The following is a 21,484-nucleotide window of genomic DNA, read 5'->3' on the forward strand; positions in this document are numbered from 1 at the left end:
GCGGGGAGAACAAGTATTTGATACACTGCCGATTTTGCTGGTTTTCCCACTTGCAAGCCATGTAGAGGTCCGTAATTTGTATCGTAAGTTCTCTTCAACTGTGAGGGACGGAATCTAATACAAAAATCCAGCAAAATCGGCGGTGTATCAAATACTTGCTCTCCCCGCTGTATTTTTTTTAACAGTATGCAGTCCCTGACAGAAGTCTTGTCGCTTATCCATTTTGTAGAAACAATTGCTAATAACCTGACTTTTGATTATTCAATTGGTTTCAGAAATGGCTCATATGAAAGCTAAGACCCTCCCAAATGATGTTGAATGTACAAAAATATATTTGTTTCACTGAAAAAAGATTAATCATTTAATAAAGACATAAAGGTCAAATTTTGGCAAGACAAAAGTTTTGTCGCCTACAGAAAAGTAGTGTGAAAATTGAACAAAAAATGTACTTCAAATACAAAAATATGTTACATAACATAAGCAAATTAAGTAGTGGTGCTGTGAGATCCAAATTTAATATTTTGTGTGACTTCCATGGGCTTGAAGGACTGCATCCATGCGGTTCGGCAAGAATTCATGCAATTTATTGATGAAGTCATCAGGAACATCAAAGAAAGCAGTCTTGCATGCCTCCCAGAGTGCATCAACATTCTTGGGTTTCATCTTCCAAGCTTCCTCTTTAATCCTATCCCAGACATGCTCAATGATGTTCATGTCTGGTGACTAAGCTGGCCAGTCTTGGAGAATCTTGCTCTTTTTCCACTGCAGCAGAGCTCCACGAGACCTGGTCACCTTAAGTCCCTGTGTCAACCAGAACAGTCTGTCGAATTCTGTCTAGAAATGGCCTCCATGGTCAAATCAGTGCCCAGAAGCCAGCATTAAACAAAAGACAATTAAAAAAACGTGGCATTTGCCAAGGCCAACAGCCTGTCAAAAGGATGGACGCTGGAAAAGTGGCAAATGATGGATTTTTCAGCTGAATCCTCCATTGAATTACACCACAGTTGCCGCAAATATTGCAGGAGACCTACTAGAGCCTGCAGGGATCTGAGATTCACTCAGAAAACTGAAGTTTGGTGGTGGCAAAATCAGGGTCTGGGGTTACATCCAGTATGGGGTGTGTGAGAGATCTGCAGGGTGGACGGCAATATATAAATAGTCTGAAATATCAACAAATCTTAGCTGCCCCTTAGATTCCTAACCATAAAAAAGGGACAAATTCTGCAGCAGGATGGTGCTCCATCGCATACTTCAATCTGTACCTCAAAGTTCCTCAAGGCAAAGAAGATCAAAATCCTCCAGGACTGGCCAGCCCAGTCACCAGACATGAACATCATTGCGCATGTCTGGGGTAGGATGAAAGAGGAAGCATGGAAGACGAAACCCAAGAATGTTGATGAACTCTGGGAGGCATGCAAGACTGCTTTCTTTGATGTTCCTGATGACTTCATCAATGAATTGTATGAATCCTTGCCGAACCACATGGATGCAGTCCTTTAAGCCCATGGAAGTCATACAAAATATTAAATTAGAATCTTACAGCACCACTATTTCACTTATGTTATGTACATATTTTTGCATTTGAAGTATATTTTTTGTTCAATTTTCACACTACTTTCTGTAGATGACAAAACTTTTGTCTTGCCAAAATTTGACCTTTATGTCTTCATTAAATGATAAATCTTTTTTCAGTGAAACAAATATATTTTTGTACATTCAACATAATTTCGGAGGGCCTTTCCTTTCATGTGAGCCATTTCTGAAACCAATTGAATAATTAAAAGTCAGGTTATTAGTGGGGCTGTCAAAATTATCGCGTTAACGGGCGGTAATTAATTTTTTAAATGAATCACATTAAAATATTTGACGCAATTAATGTACATGCCCCGCTCAAAAAGGTTAAAATGACAGCCCAGTTTCATGTCCACTTGTTACTTATTTTTGTCTCCCTCTGCTGGCGCTTTGGTGCGACTGATTTTATGGGTTTCAGCACCATGAGAATTGTGTAATTATTGACATCAACAATGGCGAGCTACTAGTTTATTTTTTGATTGAAATTTTTACAAATTGTATTAAAACGAAAACATTCAGAGGGGTTTTAATATAAAATGTCTATAACTTGTACTAACATGTATCTTTTAAGAACTATAAGTCTTTCTATCTATGGATCGCTTTAACAGAATGTTAATAATGTTAATGCCATTTTGTTGGTTTATTGTTATAGTAAACAAATGCAGTACTTATGTACAGTATGTTGAATGTATACATCCATCTTGTGTCTTATCTTTCCATTCCAACAATAATTTACAGAAAAATATGGCATATTTGGTTTGAATGGTTTGAATTGCGATTAATTACAATTAATTAATTTTTAAGCTGTGATTAACTCGATTAAAAATTTTAGTCGTTTGACAGCCCTAGTTATTAGCAATTGTTTCTACAAAATGGATAAGCGACAACTTTTGTCAGGGACTTGTTGAAATTCACCTCCCCAGTCAAGCCGCACGGAAACAGCGACAGCCAAAACAAGTGCCGCTCGGCCGATGCTGCCTCACGTGCGCCAACCGGGAAGGCGGAACTTTGCGCGTTCTCTTCTTATTTTAACCCTTTGTACTGACTCCATGTTTCAAAAGTTTAAAGAAGACTCACCGAAAACAGGTTGACAATTTATTCGTCGACAATGGTCAAAAACAAGGCAAAAACAGACAACAGAGGGAACAATGCTGAATCCAAAGCAAGGCTACATAGTAAATGTTTCCGAGCAGCAAATCTGTCTTATGTCAGTGTCCAGTGTTTTTTAAGTCCGTGGGCCGGCCGAAGGTGTGTCCGGGCGTTACTTTGGGATCATCCCTCTGTGGCCGGTTTCGGGCTGTGTAGGTTCGTGCGTGGATGGGATGTGGTTGCCACAGCGACCGACGCTGGTCTTGTCGTCACAAGCGCCTGCTATCAACTTTGTTTATCTGGGCTGGCTCTACTTGTTTTAGGACAAAGCGCGCTGGTCTTTGTCCTTGTTCGTTTGTCGGGAGGACTGATTGCCAGAGTTGGTGCGTCAATCTTGCCCGTGGCGCCCACGTTGGGCTTCTGTGATAAGATGGCGTCGTGTATCTATTCTGTTTCTTTAAACTATGGTGTGCTATTTTACAATAGGTGTGTCAGAGTAGGGCAGTCCTACAGTGAATATGAGAAATAATACTATTCCCTGATTGATTATATTACGTGTGTTCGAGTAATGCAAACTGTTAGACGGTGCCTACGCGTAACGGTACCATTTTTCCTTTTCCCCCTCATGAGCACCGATAAGGTGATGAACTTTACTGTGTCAAGAGCACTGAGTGAAGTCTGCCTAAACTATAGTTAGATGAAAGTGTTAGACTAATGCAAACAATAATGTGGTGTGTGCGAGAAGGGTACCTTTTCCCTTCAGACTGTATGAAATAAACATGCTTTTTGGTGTCATACGCACTTTTAAACGTGGGTTCTAAAAACCCTGTCCAAAGTGAAGATTGCGAATTCTGTGTTTGTGGCGCCATCATGTGGGCACTAATAACTGAAGATTTAACTGGAAATGAAAATGAGTCCAGTGTTTACATTTGAAGTTTTTTTTTTTAAAATGGAAAAAATATTTTTTTTAAAATTATCTTTGCTTATAAAGAGCTGTGAGGCGTGTCAGTAAAAGTCGAATTAAAATCTATGATCGTTAGTATATTCCTAGATGTCCAAGATCTTGCCTGCTGTGTGAAATTTCTGTTCCACCTCTGGGAAGCCCCTCCTCGTACTGCCCCCTTCCCACAGCTTGGCGGCATGAATCAGCCCTCATACCCACGCACTTTGCGCGCTCCTCCGTGTCCTTGCATTGTGAGGGAGGATGCTCGCTGGAGGCTTCCTTTGCTCTCGGGGGTCCTACACGAAGTAGCCATTGGCTTCTCCTTCTCCTCATCCCGATGCTGCCGCTACTTCTGGAAGAAGAAGCGAGGTCGTGTAGCAGCCGTCCACGAAGCCTGACACGCATGACAAGTAAACGAGCTCTTTGACGGCAGCCAGCAGCACAGGAATGTGCCCAAGTGTGGTCTACAAGCCACAATGAGGAGCTACCTCTTGTTTTTTTCTTGAAAAATCACCCACACGCCGCAGAACAAAGCACAGCCCCTTTAATTGTGCTTTGTATACCTGTTTTGGGTTGCTTTTTTTTTTGCTAGCGGCGTTGGTGATTTGCTGTTTTTCGGTTTTTGTTGGTCTCTTCTTTTGTCAAGCGTGGACAAGACAAACTTGTCCATGGCTCTTGTCATGGAGCCCGTCAGCAAGTGGAGCTCCAGTCAAGTGGTGGACTGGATGAAAGGTAGGATTTCCTTTCCTTCCATCATCGATCGAACGTGTCTTGTGCACAAAAGACAGCAAACACCTGATGAGCCTCAGCTTTTAATTACAGCATTTGACCGTCTCATCGATTTTTTTCCCACAGTGGGAAGCAATAGACCTTTTATTTAGCTGTTCTCAGGCAGACAAATCCTATACAAGTGTCTCTTAATGATGTAAACAAACCCCTATTGTATCCTTTTGTTACCGGTGTCTCACAAGGAAGAGACCCAGAGGGGGAAATCTTTTTACTTTTGCACTCTGAGAATTAACCCTCAATTGATAATACTGACATAGGCAACACATTTACTAATAAATCCCAGATTACGGCGTTTGTATTTATCATAGTGTCCTACACATTAACCCTTAATAGGGAAGTGACGATATTCTGTTGTTAAAAAAAAACAAAACTTTTACTATGAAATTCTATTATTAAAACATTTTTAATAGCTAAAGGGTTACTTTTGCAGCTATCGATTAAGTAATCGATTATTTCGAGGTAGGGCTGTAGCTATCGAATATTTTAGTAATCGAGTAATCGAATGAAAATTCTATCGAGTAATCGGATAACACATTTATTTTTTATTTTTTTTATTTTTATTTTTTTAGGTATAGAGCAATTATACAGTAAATATACATGAGGAAAAAAAGATATTTAATCCAATATTGAACCATTTTCAGTCCATCAATGTCTTTATTTCTGATGTACATTGTTGAAAACAGCCAACAATTGCATTTCAGATGTGACTAGAAAAAAAAATTCACTGCTTTCACTCAAAAAACTTCTAGATCTTATTAAAAAAACAAACATATTTGTTACCTAAAATGTAATTACGCTTGATAACACACATCACTTTGAAAGCTATGTGTTTTTCCCACGTGTTTCAAGTGAATTTCCATTTGTGTCAAGCTATTTTTAAGTTCTAGTTAAGTTTTAATTTAGTCCAAACTGTAAGTACTGATAGGATTTTGAGTTTTTGCAGTGTTCAAAATAAATGTATAATACCTGCTGTTTTGGAGCACATCAGGGACCAGTTCTACTTGGTGTTTTTAATGACTACTGAGCTAAAACTGACCGTTTGCTTTATTCTGTTTTAATTTTACCCCTCATCACTCTACGGCGCTGTGTTTTTACAGATTGAATAAAGCCTGTATGTAAGACATTTTAGCCACGCATGGACAGTGGTCATAATCAATAGAAACCTAGCCCTCCGAAGGGCTAATGTTACGTGAGCGAGTGACAGTAACGTTATATTTATTAGCGCTGAGAAGTCTACTGCTTAAAGATGGCGGCTGTTTACTAAACGCTGCCCAAACGCGGCCGAGTCCGTCATTTCACATCTAGTTCTTAATGCATGCGATATCTATGAGACGCGTCGGACACTACCTGCTACCACAGTAGCGTCATGCGGGTGTAGTTTTTTAGCAACGCCGGTGTAGTTCGTAGCGGCTGTCGGCTGCAGTAAAGGTTTAAAAAAAAATTTTTTTTGTATTGCTTCTTCCTCTACGCACGTGACGTCAGCGCGTTGTCCCGCATTAAAAGTAGTCCGGGAGAACGTGATGCTTAGAGCTGGCAAAATTAAATGATTCCGCGATGTGGATAAAATTACTTGGATCAGTTTTTAAACTCGAGTTACTCAAGTTGCTCGAGTATTTGTTTCAGCTCTAATTCGAGGATTCGATTAGAAAGAAAGATTGGAATTGAATTTTGCTGCTTCGAGTATTCTTTTAATTAAAGTGGCGTTGTAATGGTTTATATTGAAAGTGTTTGCACTTAGCTTTATTGATTTGGGTGGATACACTGCCCTCTAGTCGTTTCACATGGCTGAATCCAGCTTCTCCATGTTAAGACCAACAGCAGGCCAAGTTTTTTGTTTGCGTTGTTTTTTTTAATGCATTCGTAATTTAGTTATTGGTATATTTAGCCGTTTTTGTTGGAATGTGTGTTTGAACAATTTGTTATGAGCATTGTATAAAAAAAATAATTAAAAAAAAATACACGTTAGCATTTTATAGCATTTAAGCTAGTGGACTTTTGCTATGTAAGTTAGCCAATTGTTCTTCTGTTTTACTTAGATCCTCATTTTGTTGTACTAAGATCCTAATTTATTCAGTGGCGCCTCCAGAAATTTTTCATAGGGGTGGCCAGATGGGGCCACTTAAAATCTTGGGGTGGCCAAAACTAAAAGCCATAATTTCAGGTTTTCATGATATTATTGGAGTAAAAAGGTCAGGGGAAAACTATCAGAAAGGACACGGCTACTGATATACTTTGGTGTATTGTGTAATATTTGATGTTACTAATGATTTAATGTGCATAGTCCATAACTGTCCAGTCAACATTTTGAGTTCACAACAATTCTGTTTTATCGTGTTATGTATATATTAGGCATAAGGTGTACATTTAACTAGGGCTGTCAAACGATTGAAATTTTTAAGTTAATCACAGTTTAAAAATTAATAAATCGTAAATAATCGCAATTCAAACCATCTCTAAAATATGCCATATTTTTATGTAAATTATTGTTGGAATGGAAAAATAAGACTGATATATACATTCAACATACTGTACATAAGTACTGTATTTGTTTATTATAACAATAAATCCACAAGATGGCATTAACATTATTAACATTCTTCCTGTGAAAGGGACCCACGGATAGAAAGACTTGTAATGCTTAAAGGATAAATGTGAGTTTTTATATTGTGACTAAATATTGCCATCTAGTGAATTTGTTGAGCTTTCAGTAATTTATATTGTAGCGACTTAACTGTTCTGCCCAAAAGCATGATGGGAAGTGGTGCAACCATGACTGTGTTTGGTGGCTGTAGATGCTATATCTTCTCTGCGTTGGGTACACTACAGGGTGTTAAGAAAATATCAACTCCTGTCATTCTTCCCCACGTTGCTTCCCACAATATTTATAGTTGCTGTGGGAGAGATGACAACGCTTATACCAATAAAAAGCTCGGTCTCAACGAATGCTTGTATCTACTCCACTCACTTGACACTGCCTCTTATCTCTGTATATTAGTAAAACGGCGCCATTGTAGGCTGTTTGCGGCAATGCGCGAGTAAGTCGTACCGCGAATGCGTTAATTGCGATAAATATTTTCACGTGATTAATTTAAAAAATTAATTACCGCCCGTTAACGCGATAAATTTGAAAGCCCTGCATTTAACAAAACAAAATAAATGCATTCATTTGGGATGAAATGCATAACTGATGCTACAACAATCTAACGATATACTGGCATGCGGGGTGGCCAGTGGGGTGGCCGACCAATTCATAGGGGTGGCCACGGCCACCCAAGGCCACCCCTTGGTGGCGCCAGTGCACTTATTTATTTATTTTTATACCGTTTAAGGCTCAGCTCAGGTGTTTTAAATTTCTATGTTACTTTTATGTTTTTTTTAATATATATATATTATGCATATATTTTATATATTTTTTTTATACTTTATGAGTATATCCATTTTTTGTGGGAATATGTGTCTGAACCATTTGCTGAGAGCATTGTTAAGAAAAAAAAACATTATCGTTTTATAGCATTTAAGCTAGCGGACTTTTGCTATGTCAGTAAGCCAATTGTTCTTTTGTTGTACATGGATCCTTATTTATTTTTTTAGACCGCTTGAGGCTCTGCTCAGGTATTTTGATTTTTCCTGTTCCTCATCTGATTACTCGATTATTCGAACCAACTAATTCATCGATTAGTTGACTACTAAAATAAGGGATAGCTTCAGCCCTAGTTTCCAGATAGCAGACCGACATTGAATAAACATTGATTTTCCATCAAAATCATCAGGACGGTTGACATCGAAATTTTCGATGTCAAGTGACGTTGAAACAACGTTGTTCTATGGTACGTCAGGCAATGGTTGGGTTAACATTGTTTTATAATTGAGGAACTAATGTTGACTAATAGTTGATTTATGATTGACCGGGAAATATGATTGAAAAGTCAATAAATTATGGATGAGCGGGCGTTTTAGTCGAAAACATAACGTTGATTCAGCGTTGCTCCAATATTATTAATAATCAAAATGACGTTTAGGTTTTATAAGGATTTCAACGTTGAAACAACATTCATTGAGGATGCAAAAGTGACGTTGATTCAATGATATAAGATCGACATCGGGATGTTGATCCAACATCTTTTCAACGTCGTTCTGCTATCTGGGTTCGAATAATCGAGTAATCTGATTAGGAACATTTAATGTGTTGCAGAATAAATTTTAGGAGATGCAAAACAAAGGCTTGCTGAGATTGCACTTTCAAAAAAACCATTAAATGCGAATACAAAATAAAATTCCTGGGTTTTGTCAAACTATGCGCAATTGCACTTTCGTTTCACGAAACGGTATAACGGTATAAAAAAAAAAAAAAAAAAAAAAAAAATGAGGATCGAAGTACAACAAAAGAACAACTTTCAAAAGTTTGCTAAGTTAAATGCTATAAAATGCTTTTTTTTTTTTTTTTTTTAAAGCAATGCTCTTAACAAATCTTTCTAACACATATTCTCACAGAAAACTGCTATAAATAGCTCTAAACTAAATTACGGCTGCATAAACAAACAAACATGGGGGACGGGAAACTGATAAGCATATCCTTCATCTCGTCCGCCTTTGTCTTCTTCTTCGGTTCCTTCGGGCAAATCATATCACATTTTGTAATTGTCAATGATACCGATGATGATGACAATAAAATTCCATTCCATTCCAAAAACTTACAACGCTATGTTGATCTTAACAGGGAGCAGCTTGATTCTGCCATGTTAGATGAGTTATGTAATATTCCCTGTTGCCACTAGAGTGCAGTGTATCAACCCAAATGAATAAACCTAAATGCAAACACTTTCAAAACAAACCATTACAACGTCACTAATTAAACGAATCCTCGAAGGAGCAAAATTTGATTTGAAGCTTTTTTTCCTAATCGAATTACTCGAGTTCATCGATTAATCGTTGCAGCTCTAATAAAACCAAAATTGACCAGAAAATACCATTTCTAGAGAAATTGTGTGGGTATGCCTAGTAGTACTACCTTGTGTCGGCTTAGCTGCCGTAAAGCAAGTGTCGTTATTGCCGCAAATGTAAACAAAGCGCTGTACAATGGATACATGACAGAGAGCGGCTAGTTTTTAAAGTTGGCACCCTTCCTCGGGTGGTCCATCAACGGCGGTGACGTCGTCTGCCCGTCCGGCGTCAATCAGAGTACGTCACGTTGGGAAGGGAGGCAGCCAGCTGTGGACGCGACGATCAGGTGACTGACAGTCTCAAAAAAGATAACAATTAAACGGCCAGGCCCGTCGCACCACTCAGAAGTGCAGTGAGCAGCGTGGGTAATGGTTAAATGTAAACACGGAAGAAAAGCAGGTTGGCCCTGTGGGTGGGGAATTTAAAAAAAAAAAAAAAAGAAGGAACAACTCTCAGAAAATGTAAATAAGTTGGTTTGCCTTAGCGACTGGCTAGAGGCAAGGCAAGGCAAGGCAAATATATAGCACAATTCAACACAAGGCAATTCAAAGTGCTTTACATCACATGAAGATCATAAAAATCACGGTTAAATCAATACAATGTAAAAACCAAGACAATCAAAATCGGAAATAAAATTATACATAAAAATCGCATTTAATAACAAATAGAATAAAAATAAATAAATAAAAATAAAACAAAAACTACTACTACTAATAATAATTGAAATCAGCAATGGAGATAAGCACAAGAGGAATAGAAAGCAAGTAGATTGAAATATATAAACAGTTATGGATATGCAGTGCTAAACAAAAGTGTTTTTAGCCCTGATTTAAAATAGCTAACAGTTTGAGCATACTTCAGACGTTCAGGTAACTTGTTCCAGAGGTGAGGAGCATAATAACTAAATGCTGCCTCACCCTGCTTGGTTCTTGTTCTTGGAACATGCAGAAGACCGGTTCCAGACGACCTTAGGGGTCTAGATGTCTCATAGGAATCTAACAAATCAAGCATGTATTTTGGTCCAAGGCCATTAAGTGTTTTGTAGACGAGCAGTAGTATTTTATAGTCTATCCTTTGACTCACTGGAAGCCAGTGTAGCGATTTCAAAACCGGTGTAATGTGGTCCAGCTTCCTTGTATTTGTGAGGACTCTGGCTGTAGCATTCTGTACTAGCTGCAGCTTCCTGACTGTTTTTTTTATCAAGACACGTAAATATACCGTCGCAATAGTCCAATCTGCTGAAAATGAATGCATGCATAAGTTTTTCCATGTCTTGTTGAGTCAGAAGCCCCTTAATTCTGGTCATATTTTTTAGGTGGTAATAGAGGATGAGTAGGGAAGAGGGCCACATTTATGTGTACACTACACACATTTTGCACATATTATAAGTAATACTGTTTTTGTTACTGTTCTAAGGCTCTGTTGGTGTTTGTTTTTGCAGAGAAAAAGAAAATCTTGTGGATTTATTGTTATAATCAACAAATACAGTACTTATGTACAGTATGTTGAATGTATATGTCCATCTTGTCTTATCTCTCCATTCCAAAAGTAATTTACAGAAAAATGTGGCATATTTTAGAGATGGTTTGAATTGCAATTAATTACGATTAATTAATTTTAAAGCTGTGATTAACTCAATTCAAAATTTTAATCGTTTGACAGCCCTAATAACCCTTACTTTTCGAGGCTATGGTCATAAAGTTAATATGAGAAACTTGAAACTGTTCAGTGTTGCAACTGTTCAATTTTGCACATCAGATATTTTTTAAAGAAAGTCTTAGCCAATGTTATTTATTTTTATTTTGTTTTTCAAAATATCTACAGTTCTGAATATTGTATTTTCTATTTTTGAGCTGAATTCTAGCTTTGTATAGGCTAATGTTACAATTGTTGAAAGCACAAAAGTGTGTAATAAACACCTAGCACATTTATATTTTGCATTTTGTTTTCTTACTGTACCGAAAATGAACCGAACCGTGACCTCAAAACCGAGGTACGTACCAAACCGAGATTTTTGTGTAGCATTACACCCCTAAAATATAGCGATCGCTTCCACACACATCCAAGCGGCCCATTTCATTCAGGAGCATAAAATACTTCGTGTATTATGAGTAGTGCTGCAACAATTAATCGATTAACTCGAGTGTTCGATTAGAAAAAAGGATTTGAATGAACTTTTGCTGCCTCGAGTATTTGTTTAAAGTGGCGTTGTAATGGTTTATTTTGAAAGTGTTTGCATTGTTTTATTGATTTGGGTGGATACACAGCCCTCTAGTCTGCCTCATTTCACATGGCTGAATCCAGCTGCTCCATGTTAAGACCAACATAAGCCAAGATTTTGTTTGCGCTAATGTTTTTTTAATGCATTCATAATTTAGTTTATAGGTATATTTAGCCTTATTATGTGGGAATATGTGAACCATTTGTTAAGAGCATTGTAAAAAAAAAAAAAAGGTAGCGTTTTACAGCATTTAAGCTAGCAGACTTTTGCTATGTAAGTTAGCCAATTGTTGTTTTGTTGTACATCGATCCATATTTATTTATTAATGTTTAAAAATTTTTTTTTTCTTATACCGTTTGAGGCTCAGCTCAGGTATTTTAATTTTTCATGTTCCTTATCCGATTACTCAATTATTCGAACTAACTAGTTCATCGATTAATCGACAACTAAAATAATCGATAGCTGCAGCCCTAATCATGAGATAAACATACTTTTTCGTGTCACAGAGTGCTTTAAATTTGGATTTTGCATAGTTTTTCTACAAATATTTGTCCCACGATGTCGAATGTGTCCACTGTGTGAGTTCTGTCGATTTGCTGTGTCACGTGCTCACGTGTTTGACCACACAGCCTCAGGCGTGCTTCAAATGATATACTGTATACCTATCATGGCGCGCACACACACGCACCCTTGAGATGAGGAAATGAAAGATGAGGGATTATATTTTTTCAGCCTCTGTTGTGTTACAGCTATCGGGATCGCACAATATTAACAGAACAAACAGATGCTTTTGCTTGTGTGTCGGCTCGGTTTAAAATACACACACATGTAGTCAGATGTTGTGGTACAAGAGATTATGAGGAGACTACAGCAGCAGCGGTTTAAGACAACATGATGTGTATAGAAATGAAGGGGGGAGAGAATGTTAAGTTTCCCACATGTGACAAGTGGAGCAGTGACGCTTCCAGTGCCCCGGGCCCAGTAATGGTGATGTAAAGTGAGGGGGATGGGGGTGGAGGTGGTAAGGGGCCTTTAGTCTTGTCCCAGCTTCTGAATCCTGGCTGCATTTTGCGCTTGCTATTCAGCGCCTCCATTATTAGCATAAGGGTCTGTGATGTCACTGGAGGCCAAACAGGGGCGCCCTGTGACCTTCCCACAATCCCACTCACCACCCCCCAACCGTTGCGCTTTGTGTGCACAAGACGCGTTCTTCCCAGCTGTGACAAAGCCGCTTTAAAGGAGTGCTTCTCATTAGACGAAGACAAACCAAATCCAACTTTGACTTCTTCTTGGAAGTCTGTATCAATTAAAAGTGTCTGACAGGCATTTTTTAAAGTGTTTTAGTGATAGAACGAAATTACACGAAAAATACAGTACTGTATTTCTTTCAGTTCTCTCTTATCCTTGCTCATTACTAGTGATCAATGATGGCCTACATCCATAACTTGCTTTATGTAGTACATGATCCCCGATGCCCTACCAACAGTTTATAACGGGTACGCCATAAGGCGCCTTTTAATTTCCTCTACTCGTGGCTGATAAGATGACCATCTCATAAAATGGAAAAGAAAGTGATGTCAGAGATTATTTAGTTGAATCAGCACACTATCCATAGAGGGCTGCTGTCAAACAAGATGTTTTTTTTTGCCTCACGGAAGAGTGTCTTCAAGTATTCACTTGATCATTTGTTTTGTAAGATGTAACACAATATGAATTAAATCCTATAAATAGGAGGGGTGTGACAAAGTGTGAAGCTAGAGCGGATTTGAGTGGACTCACTCAATGAATCATTTAATAAAACCATATTTGTTTTTTTATTCTTGTTTAAAAATAATTCAGCGGGACAGTAACATGTTTAAAACTTAATATATTATTACATTCGAAGTTATTTGAAGTGCTTAAAAATTTATTAACATATACAATTTATTAACATATATGTGTTAATATAATAGATACTGTAGATGCACAGCGGATTTTCTTGTGAGAGAAATCAACATGGGTCCCAAGAAGGTTAGTGCGGGTGGTTCGTCATTGAACTGGCTCGTCAATAGGCGTGTGCCGGTATGATATTCTGACGGTATGATAACCTTAAGCCAAAATATCACGATTTCACACTATCACAGTATGGCAATTACAGCTCTAAAATTTGTTACATTGAGATATCTGGGTTTTAAAAAAAAACAAAACAATATCCATTGAACAGGATTTTCATTTTTCAAAACATATTAGAAAATTATTTTAATTTATTATTATATACTTATTATATTATTATTATTATTATTAATTAGAGAATACAAAAGTAATATATATATATATATATATATATATATGAAGTATATAAGAATATAAAGTAAAAAAAAAAAAAATCTAAATAAAATAAATGCAGTCCTTTAGGTGAGCCTAAACCCACAGCCACAGCTCAAAATTATTACAGTCAGAACAAAATTAATTGAAATGTTTTCCATAAAAAGCATGTGTGTATGACTAGTATCATATTTACTTTAGACACACACTCTTTCTCAACACAGACAGCTGCCAGAGAGAGTAAAACACCATTTTTTACCACCGCTAGACACACTAAACACGCCGGAGTTAACTCTTGTAGCTGGTGGGAAACGTTCATGACAGTGTTTACTGACCTCTAATTTTGTATAAATTAGGGCTGTCAAAATTATCGCGTTAACTAATTAAGTAATTAATTTTTTAAATTAATCACGTTAAAATATTTGACGCATTTAACGCACATGCCCCGCTCAAACAGATTAAAATGACAGCACAGTGTCATGCCCTCTTCTGGCGCTTGGGTGTGACTGATTTTATGGGTTTCAGCACCATGAGCATTGTGTAATTATTGACATCGACAATGGTGAACTACTAGTTTATTTTTTGTTTGAAAATTTTACAAATTTTATTGAAACGAAAACATCAACAAGGGTTTGAATAAAATTTCTATAACTTGTTCTAACATTTGTCTTTTAAGAACTACAAGTCTTTCTATACATGCATCGCTTTAACAGAATGTTAATAATGTTAATGCCATCTTGTTGATTTATTGTTATACTAAACAAATACAGTACTTACTGTATGTACAGTATGTTGAATGTATATATCACTCTTGTGTCTTATCAGTTCCATTCCAACAATAATTTACAGAAAAATATGGCATATTTTATAGATGCTTTGAATTGCGATTAATTACGATTAATTAATTTTTAAGCTCTGATTAAAATTTTTAATCGTTTGACAGCCCTAGTATAAATGCAAAATCATATTGGAGGTATTGCTTCCTCGGCAGCTAACTTTCGCAAACATGTTTTACATGTCGGTTGGCCCTTCTCCTCTAAGCCGCGGCCGTCTGTAGCTTTTCTGTAGCCGAAATATTCCGATACCAGCGACGTTTTCTTCGATGGGGGAAAAAGTTCAGGAGTTTCCCCTCCTCCAGCCATCGTGTAGCACAGCTGACTCACTGACACCGAGCAACAACCGGTGGGGGACGGTTGGGCCTTGCAGCTGCAAGCAAGGGATTTCTCCCTGCATTTTTGGGACATAAAAAATAGCTAATAACGTAGGGACGGTGTGATGGAAATTTTTTGCGATTTTGAAACCTTGACATTTTCATACCATGGTATACCTTGAAACCGGTAATCGACACATGTCTACTCGACAATACGGCCGGATTATGTCTGTGATCTCGATGGTCCTTCATCTATCATCAGTGGGAACCTCTTGGTACCTCATGATACGATATGGTTTGTGATACAAAGCTCACGATAACGATGATCTGACGATATGGCGAGACAACGATTATCGATACATTGGTCAGGAAATCATTCTAGGATATTCTGAAAAACAACTGATAAACAGAAAAACAAGCTTCTACTGTGAATTGGAATGAGTTTATCACTAGTAGACGTCCAATCCGTTTGAAATGGGAGGGTGGCGAATGAACGAATGTTCATTCGCTGCCATCCCTCCCAGTTCAAACGGATTGAACGTCTATAGCTGTCAGTGGCAGCCAATTCCAGGCAATGAGGTAATTTTAGGCCATTTAAGGTAATTTACCTGTTAATTTTCAGTTACTCCCTGTTGATTTTGGGGTATTTTATGGGTCATTTCCTTGTTTATTTTGTGTTACAAAACAGGGAGTGACCTGGGAATCACCTAAATGAATAGGCAGTGAGTCAAACTCAACTGGAAATGACCTGGAAATGCCCTAAAATGAACAGCAAGTGACATGTAAACCTGAAAATCTGACAAAATGATTGTGAATGCTCTGATTTCGAATGAGCGAACCTTCCCTATCTAAATGGATTGGGTGTCGAGCACCGTCAAGGCAGCCTTACAGTTAATTGAGACACTATTATGGTGGAAGATTTTGGTAGCAACTCGTTGGTTCCTTTTTTTTTTTTTTTTTTTTTTTTTTTTTTTTTTAAATTGTTTTTTTTTTTTTACATCGACATTGACACCTTTTTCAAACGATATCTCGATTCTTGCAGGAGCATATCGAGATAACCTTTTGAGATACAAAGTATCACGATATATCCCCATTTCGATATTTTGTCCAGCCCCTACTGACATCCGTTCGCCAGTCTTTTTAAGTTAAGTTGACAATTATTATTGTTGTAACATCAGCAAGGAAGTCGTTTTTAATCATTTGTTTCAGAACACAACATTGCTACTGTCCGCCGTAGCCGACACCAACAACAACATGAAGATAGAAAGTAAAAACTCTTCCGCACCTCTCTCTTACTATCGTCAGTCACACGGTACGTTCAGGAACAGCACGCAAAACACAATCACTACATTAGAATTTGACCATTTCAACTTACAAACCAGGTCCTGGAACAAATTACCGTATTGACCCAAATATAAGACGGTGTTTTTTGCATTGAAATAAGACTGAAAAAGTGGGGGTCGTCTTACACTCGCGGTCTAGACATTATACCCATTCACAACGCTAGATGGTGCCAGATATCATTGAAGCGATGTTCTGTCATGAGAGATCTCAGCTACTCTGAAGTTTAACCAGTTTGCATTATTTTATTGCAATGTTTTTCCTTAATCAGATTTGTTTCAAGACTACAGTTACAGTTAGACTTCACTTTGATTGGGTAATGCAGTGATTGCACTTTTGTTGTTTTATCACAATAGATTGGTTTATTTACATTTCAAAAACCACAAGCCATTCATTTACGAATGTGATTGCACTTTCGTTGACATATTTAAATGTTCAGATATTAAGATTTGAATGAAGCAAAATAACATCGTTTTTCTCTCAAATACTGTTTATTGTTATAATCATTTGTTTCAGATATACTGTAATTATTTTCTGTATAAAAATAAATTTGGTGTTCAAAAAGTCTTTTTTTAAACTTGAGTCTTGAAAAAGAGGGGGTCATCTTATAATCAGGGTCGTCTTGTATTCGGGCCAATACGGTAAATTCGTATGTAGAGGTACCACTATAATTAGCTACTTGTTGCCATCTGCTGATAAGAAAGAGTATTACATGACTACCTAACACTGGACAGAGAAAACACTTGGCAAAAGCACATTTGCGGATTTATTTTCATAAAAGGTTTAGAGCAGGGGTGTCCAAACTTTTTGCAAAGGGGGCCAGATTTGGCGTGGTAAAAATGTGGGGGGCCGACCTTGGCTGACGTCCTTTACGTAGAACAATATATTTAAGCAAAGTTTAGCAAGCCATTCAGTGTGTCACATTTGCTTTATTATTTTTCTTAATGAATAATTTCAACAATCTCGCAAATAGCCTTTGCGGCGTTCTCTTTTGACTCTTGGGCTCTTGCGAAATACTACTGCTGTGAAATTAAACTAGCTTCAAGTTGCTTCAATTTCTCGCTGCGTATCTTCCCTGTAATCTTGCCGTACATGTCAGCGTGTCTTGTTAGGTAATATCGCCTCACATTGAAATCTTTAAAAACAGTGACGTCTCTTTGCAAAAGAGGCAAGACACAGTTTTTGCTTATTTTAGTGAAGAAATAGTCTAATTTCCACCTATCCTTGAAGCGTCGGCCGTCACAGTCAACTTTCTTTTTTTTTGTTGATTGTCACCATTTTAGAAAATTGAAGTAATGGGTCACACGGAGTAATGTTGCTTAGCCCTTAAATACCTCCAACATGAAGCAATTATCAGAGAATCCCTAAATTTGAAAAATAAGGTCCTAATGAAACCTTTTTTTCAAATTTGTAAAAAGAAAAGTCAAAATGAATATGTGTAAAAAGCGCTCTATATCTATAACCCATACTAAATCATGTGTTTTTTTCTCATGGAACCTGCAGATGCATGTGTTGACTTGCATCCATCATTTTTTTTTTTCCAAAAAGAAATGTCAAAATTCTAAATTAGTCTCAAAATCAGGAAATTTTAGTTGTATCAAATGTGATACATTTGGCAATAAAGGGTTAAAGTGCTGCTGCCTTTTAGTGGGTAAATGAGGGGCAGCATTTTGTGTGTAAGCTACTTCATATGCTGGTTGCAGTACTTCTGACCAATTCATTAAGTCTTTGTTTGGGCCAGACGTTATTGATTTCATGACATAGGCTGGGGGCCGGATGAAATTTGACCACGGGCCGCATTTGGCCCCCGGGCAGGACTTTGGACATGCCTGGTTTAGAGCAATTTAGTGAAAGTGGATGATTTTTTACGGCACCCCTGACACTATGCCACGGTGCAGTTGTGTGCCGCGACACAGTTGTTGAAAAACACAGGAGTACGTTCATAAAAAAAGACCATTGGATTCTACAAAAACATTTCTAACTTTCATGATGTTCTGTCCCCTTACCTTAGATAACACTCTTTTATAAGCATGGAGGCAGACAGACGGCACATTTTAACAACAACTGCACCAAAGGATTTAACACCTGCTGCCTCAGTGAAAGATGTAAAAAAACAAGGCGAGCGCAGACGCTCGGCTTGCTTTGGTTCTGTGCTTTTTATAGTGTCGCGTTTAAAAACGCTCCTCAGGTTTGTTGACTAACGGGAGTCTGTTGCCTTCCCAATGATAACCAAAGTCAAAATAATGTGCTCAAATATTCTGTGAAGGACTACAAAAGGAAGGGAAGAACAATGGACTTAACTTATGAATGCAAAAATGTGCCATCGCTGTTGACAAATGCGTGAGTTGGAGTTGTTTGCCTCCCTCAGGACTGGACGACTGCCTGCAGCAGTACATCAAGACGTTTGAGCGGGAGAAAGTCGGCGGGGACCAGCTGCTGCGTATCACCCACCAAGAGCTGGAAGACTTGGGAGTGTCCAGGATCGGCCATCAGGAACTCATACTGGAGGCGGTGGACTTGCTGTGTGCACTTGTGAGTTTAAATTTCCAACACCAGCTCTACAGGAAAACAAGCTACAGTGGTTTGAAAAAAGTATCTGAACCTTTTGGAATTCCTCACGTTTCTGCATAAAATCACCATCAAATTTGATCTGATCTTTGTCAAAATCACATCAATGAAAAAACAGTGTCTGCTTTAACTTAAATCACCCAAACATTTACTGTATAGGTGTTCATATTTTAATGAGGATGGTATGCAAACAATGACAGAAGGGGGAAAAATAAGTAAGCGAACTATCACATTTAATATTTTGTGCCCCCCCCCTGACAGCAATCACTTCAAACAGACGCTTCCTGTAGCTGCAGATCAGTCTGGCACATTGATCAGGACTAATCTTGGCCTATTCTTCTCGACAAAACTGCTGTAGTTCAGTCAGATTCCTGGGATTTCTGGCATGAATCGCTGTCTTTAGGTCATGCCACAGCATCTCAATGGGGTTCAAGTCCTGACTTTGACTTGGCCACTCCAGTATTTTGTTCTTCTGAAACCATTCTGAAGTTGATTTACTTCTGTGTTTTGTATCAATGTCTTGTTGCAGCATCCATCCTCTTTTTAGCTTCAACTGTCTGACAGACAGCCTCAGCTTTTCCTGCAAAACATCCTGATAAACTTTTGAATTCATTCGTCCAGGCCCTGAGGCAGCAAAACAGCCCAAAATCATGATGCTCCCTCCACTATGCTTCACGGTGGGGATGGGGTGTTGATGGTGAGCTGTTCCATTTTTCACACATGACTTTGTGTGTTACTCCCAAACAATTCAACTTTGGTTACATCAGTCCGCAAAACATATTGCCAAAACTTCTGTGGAGTGTCCAAGTGCCTTTTTGCGAACATTAAACGAGCAACAATTTTTTTTTTTTTAGACAGCTGTGGCTTCCTCCGTGGAGTCCTCACATGAACACCATTCTTGGCCGTAGTTTTACATATACATAGTTGATGTGTGCACAGAGATATTGGACTGTGTCAGTGATTTCTGGAAGTCTTTAGCAGACACTTTAGGGTTCTTTTTTTAAATCTCTGAGTATTCTGCGCTGAACTCTTGGCATCATCTTTGGTGGATGGCCACTCCTTGGGAGAGAAGCAACAGTGTACTCCATTTGTTGACAATTTCTGTGACTCAATTGATGGGCATCCAGATTTTTTGAGATGGTTTTGTTTCCTTTCCCAGCTTTATACAAATCAACAATCCTTGATCGCAGGTCTTCAGATAGCTCTTTTGACCTAGCCATGATGCACACCAGACAATGCTTCTCATCAAGACAATTCTTACCAGGTGTGTGTTTTATAGTGGGCAGGGCAGCTTTAAACCTCATCAGTGATTGAGCACACACCTGACTTAAATTGTTTGGTAAAAATTGGTTTCACTTGCTCTTTAAGTCTCCTTAGACAGAGGGTTCACTTACTTATTTTTCCGTCTTCTGTCATTGTTTGCATGCTATCTTCATTAAAATATGAAAACCGTATAAATGTTGGGATGGTTTTAGTTAAAGCAGACACTGTTTTTACATCTGTGTGATTTTGAGAAAGATCAGATCACATTTGATGGTGATTTAAGCAGAAATGTGAGGAATTCCAAAAGGTTCAGATACTTTTTCATACCACTGTATTTTCACCCTTTTGCTTTGAATGGATTAAGTTTCTAACTCGTAGACGTCCAATCCGTTTGAACTGGGAGGGTGGCCGCAAATGTGCTGGGGCTGCAGCTATTGATTATTTTAGTAGTCGATTAATCGATGAACTAGTTAGTTCAAATAATCGAGTAATCAGATCAGGAACATAAAAAATTAAAATACCTGAGCCGAGCCTCAAACAGTATAAAAAAAATAAATAAATGAGGATCCAAGTACAACAAAAGAACAACGAGAACATAGCAAAAGTCCTCTAGTTTAAATGCTACAAAATGCTTTTTTTAATGTATTTATGTTTTTTTACAATGCTCTTAACAAATGGTTCAAACACATGATCCCACAAAAAACGGCTAAATATACCTATAAACTAAATTACAAATGCACTTAAAAACATTAGCTCAAACAAGAACTTATGTTGGTTTGAACAGGGAGCAGCTGGACTCAGCCATGTGAAATGAGTTGTCATATTCACTGTTACCAGTAGAGGTCAGTGTATCCACCCAAATCAATAAAACTAAATGCAAACACTTTCAAAACAAAACATTACAACGCCACTTTAATTAAACGAATACTCGAAGCAGCAAAATTTTTAATCCGAATCTTTTTTCTAATCGAATTACTCGAGTTAATCGATTAATCGTTGCAGCGATAGAACGAGCGAATGTTCACCTTTCCCAGTTCAAACTTATTGGACGTCAGTGGCAGCCAATGCCAAAGAATGAGTTCATTTTGGGGCATTTTATGTCATTTCCTGTTGTTTTTCGATCACTTCCTTTTCCTCTTTGGGGGATTCACATGTCACTTCCTGTGGATTTTGGAGCATTTATGGGTCAATTCCTGTTGATTTTGGGTTACTAAAAAATAAGTGACTTAGGAATGTTCTCAAAGTAACAGGGAGTGACTCAAAATCAACAAGAAGTAACCTGTAAATGACCTAAAATGAACAA

General features: G+C 37.9%; 1 protein-coding gene across 5 annotated transcripts in view; it reads left to right on the forward strand.

Moving 5' to 3' along the window:
* The first annotated feature begins 3,782 nt into the window (after positions 1 to 3,782).
* The window catches only part of LOC130906201 (connector enhancer of kinase suppressor of ras 2-like), a 77,680-nt gene continuing 59,978 nt past the window's right edge, over positions 3,783 to 21,484 (forward strand). For 4 of the 5 annotated variants that reach the window (XR_009061258.1, XM_057820241.1, XM_057820242.1 and 1 more), the window contains exons 1-2: positions 3,783 to 4,336; positions 18,719 to 18,882. Coding sequence is in view for 4 of the 5 variants with exons in the window: in XM_057820241.1 (XP_057676224.1) it covers positions 4,273 to 4,336; positions 18,719 to 18,882 (228 nt within the window). In the remaining variant the exon portion in view is untranslated. The remainder of the gene's footprint in view (positions 4,337 to 18,718; positions 18,883 to 21,484) is intronic. The other variant, XM_057820244.1, reaches the window with a different exon arrangement.

Source organism: Corythoichthys intestinalis, chromosome 18, assembly GCF_030265065.1.
Source record: "Corythoichthys intestinalis isolate RoL2023-P3 chromosome 18, ASM3026506v1, whole genome shotgun sequence".
Classification (NCBI taxonomy): domain Eukaryota; kingdom Metazoa; phylum Chordata; class Actinopteri; order Syngnathiformes; family Syngnathidae; genus Corythoichthys; species Corythoichthys intestinalis.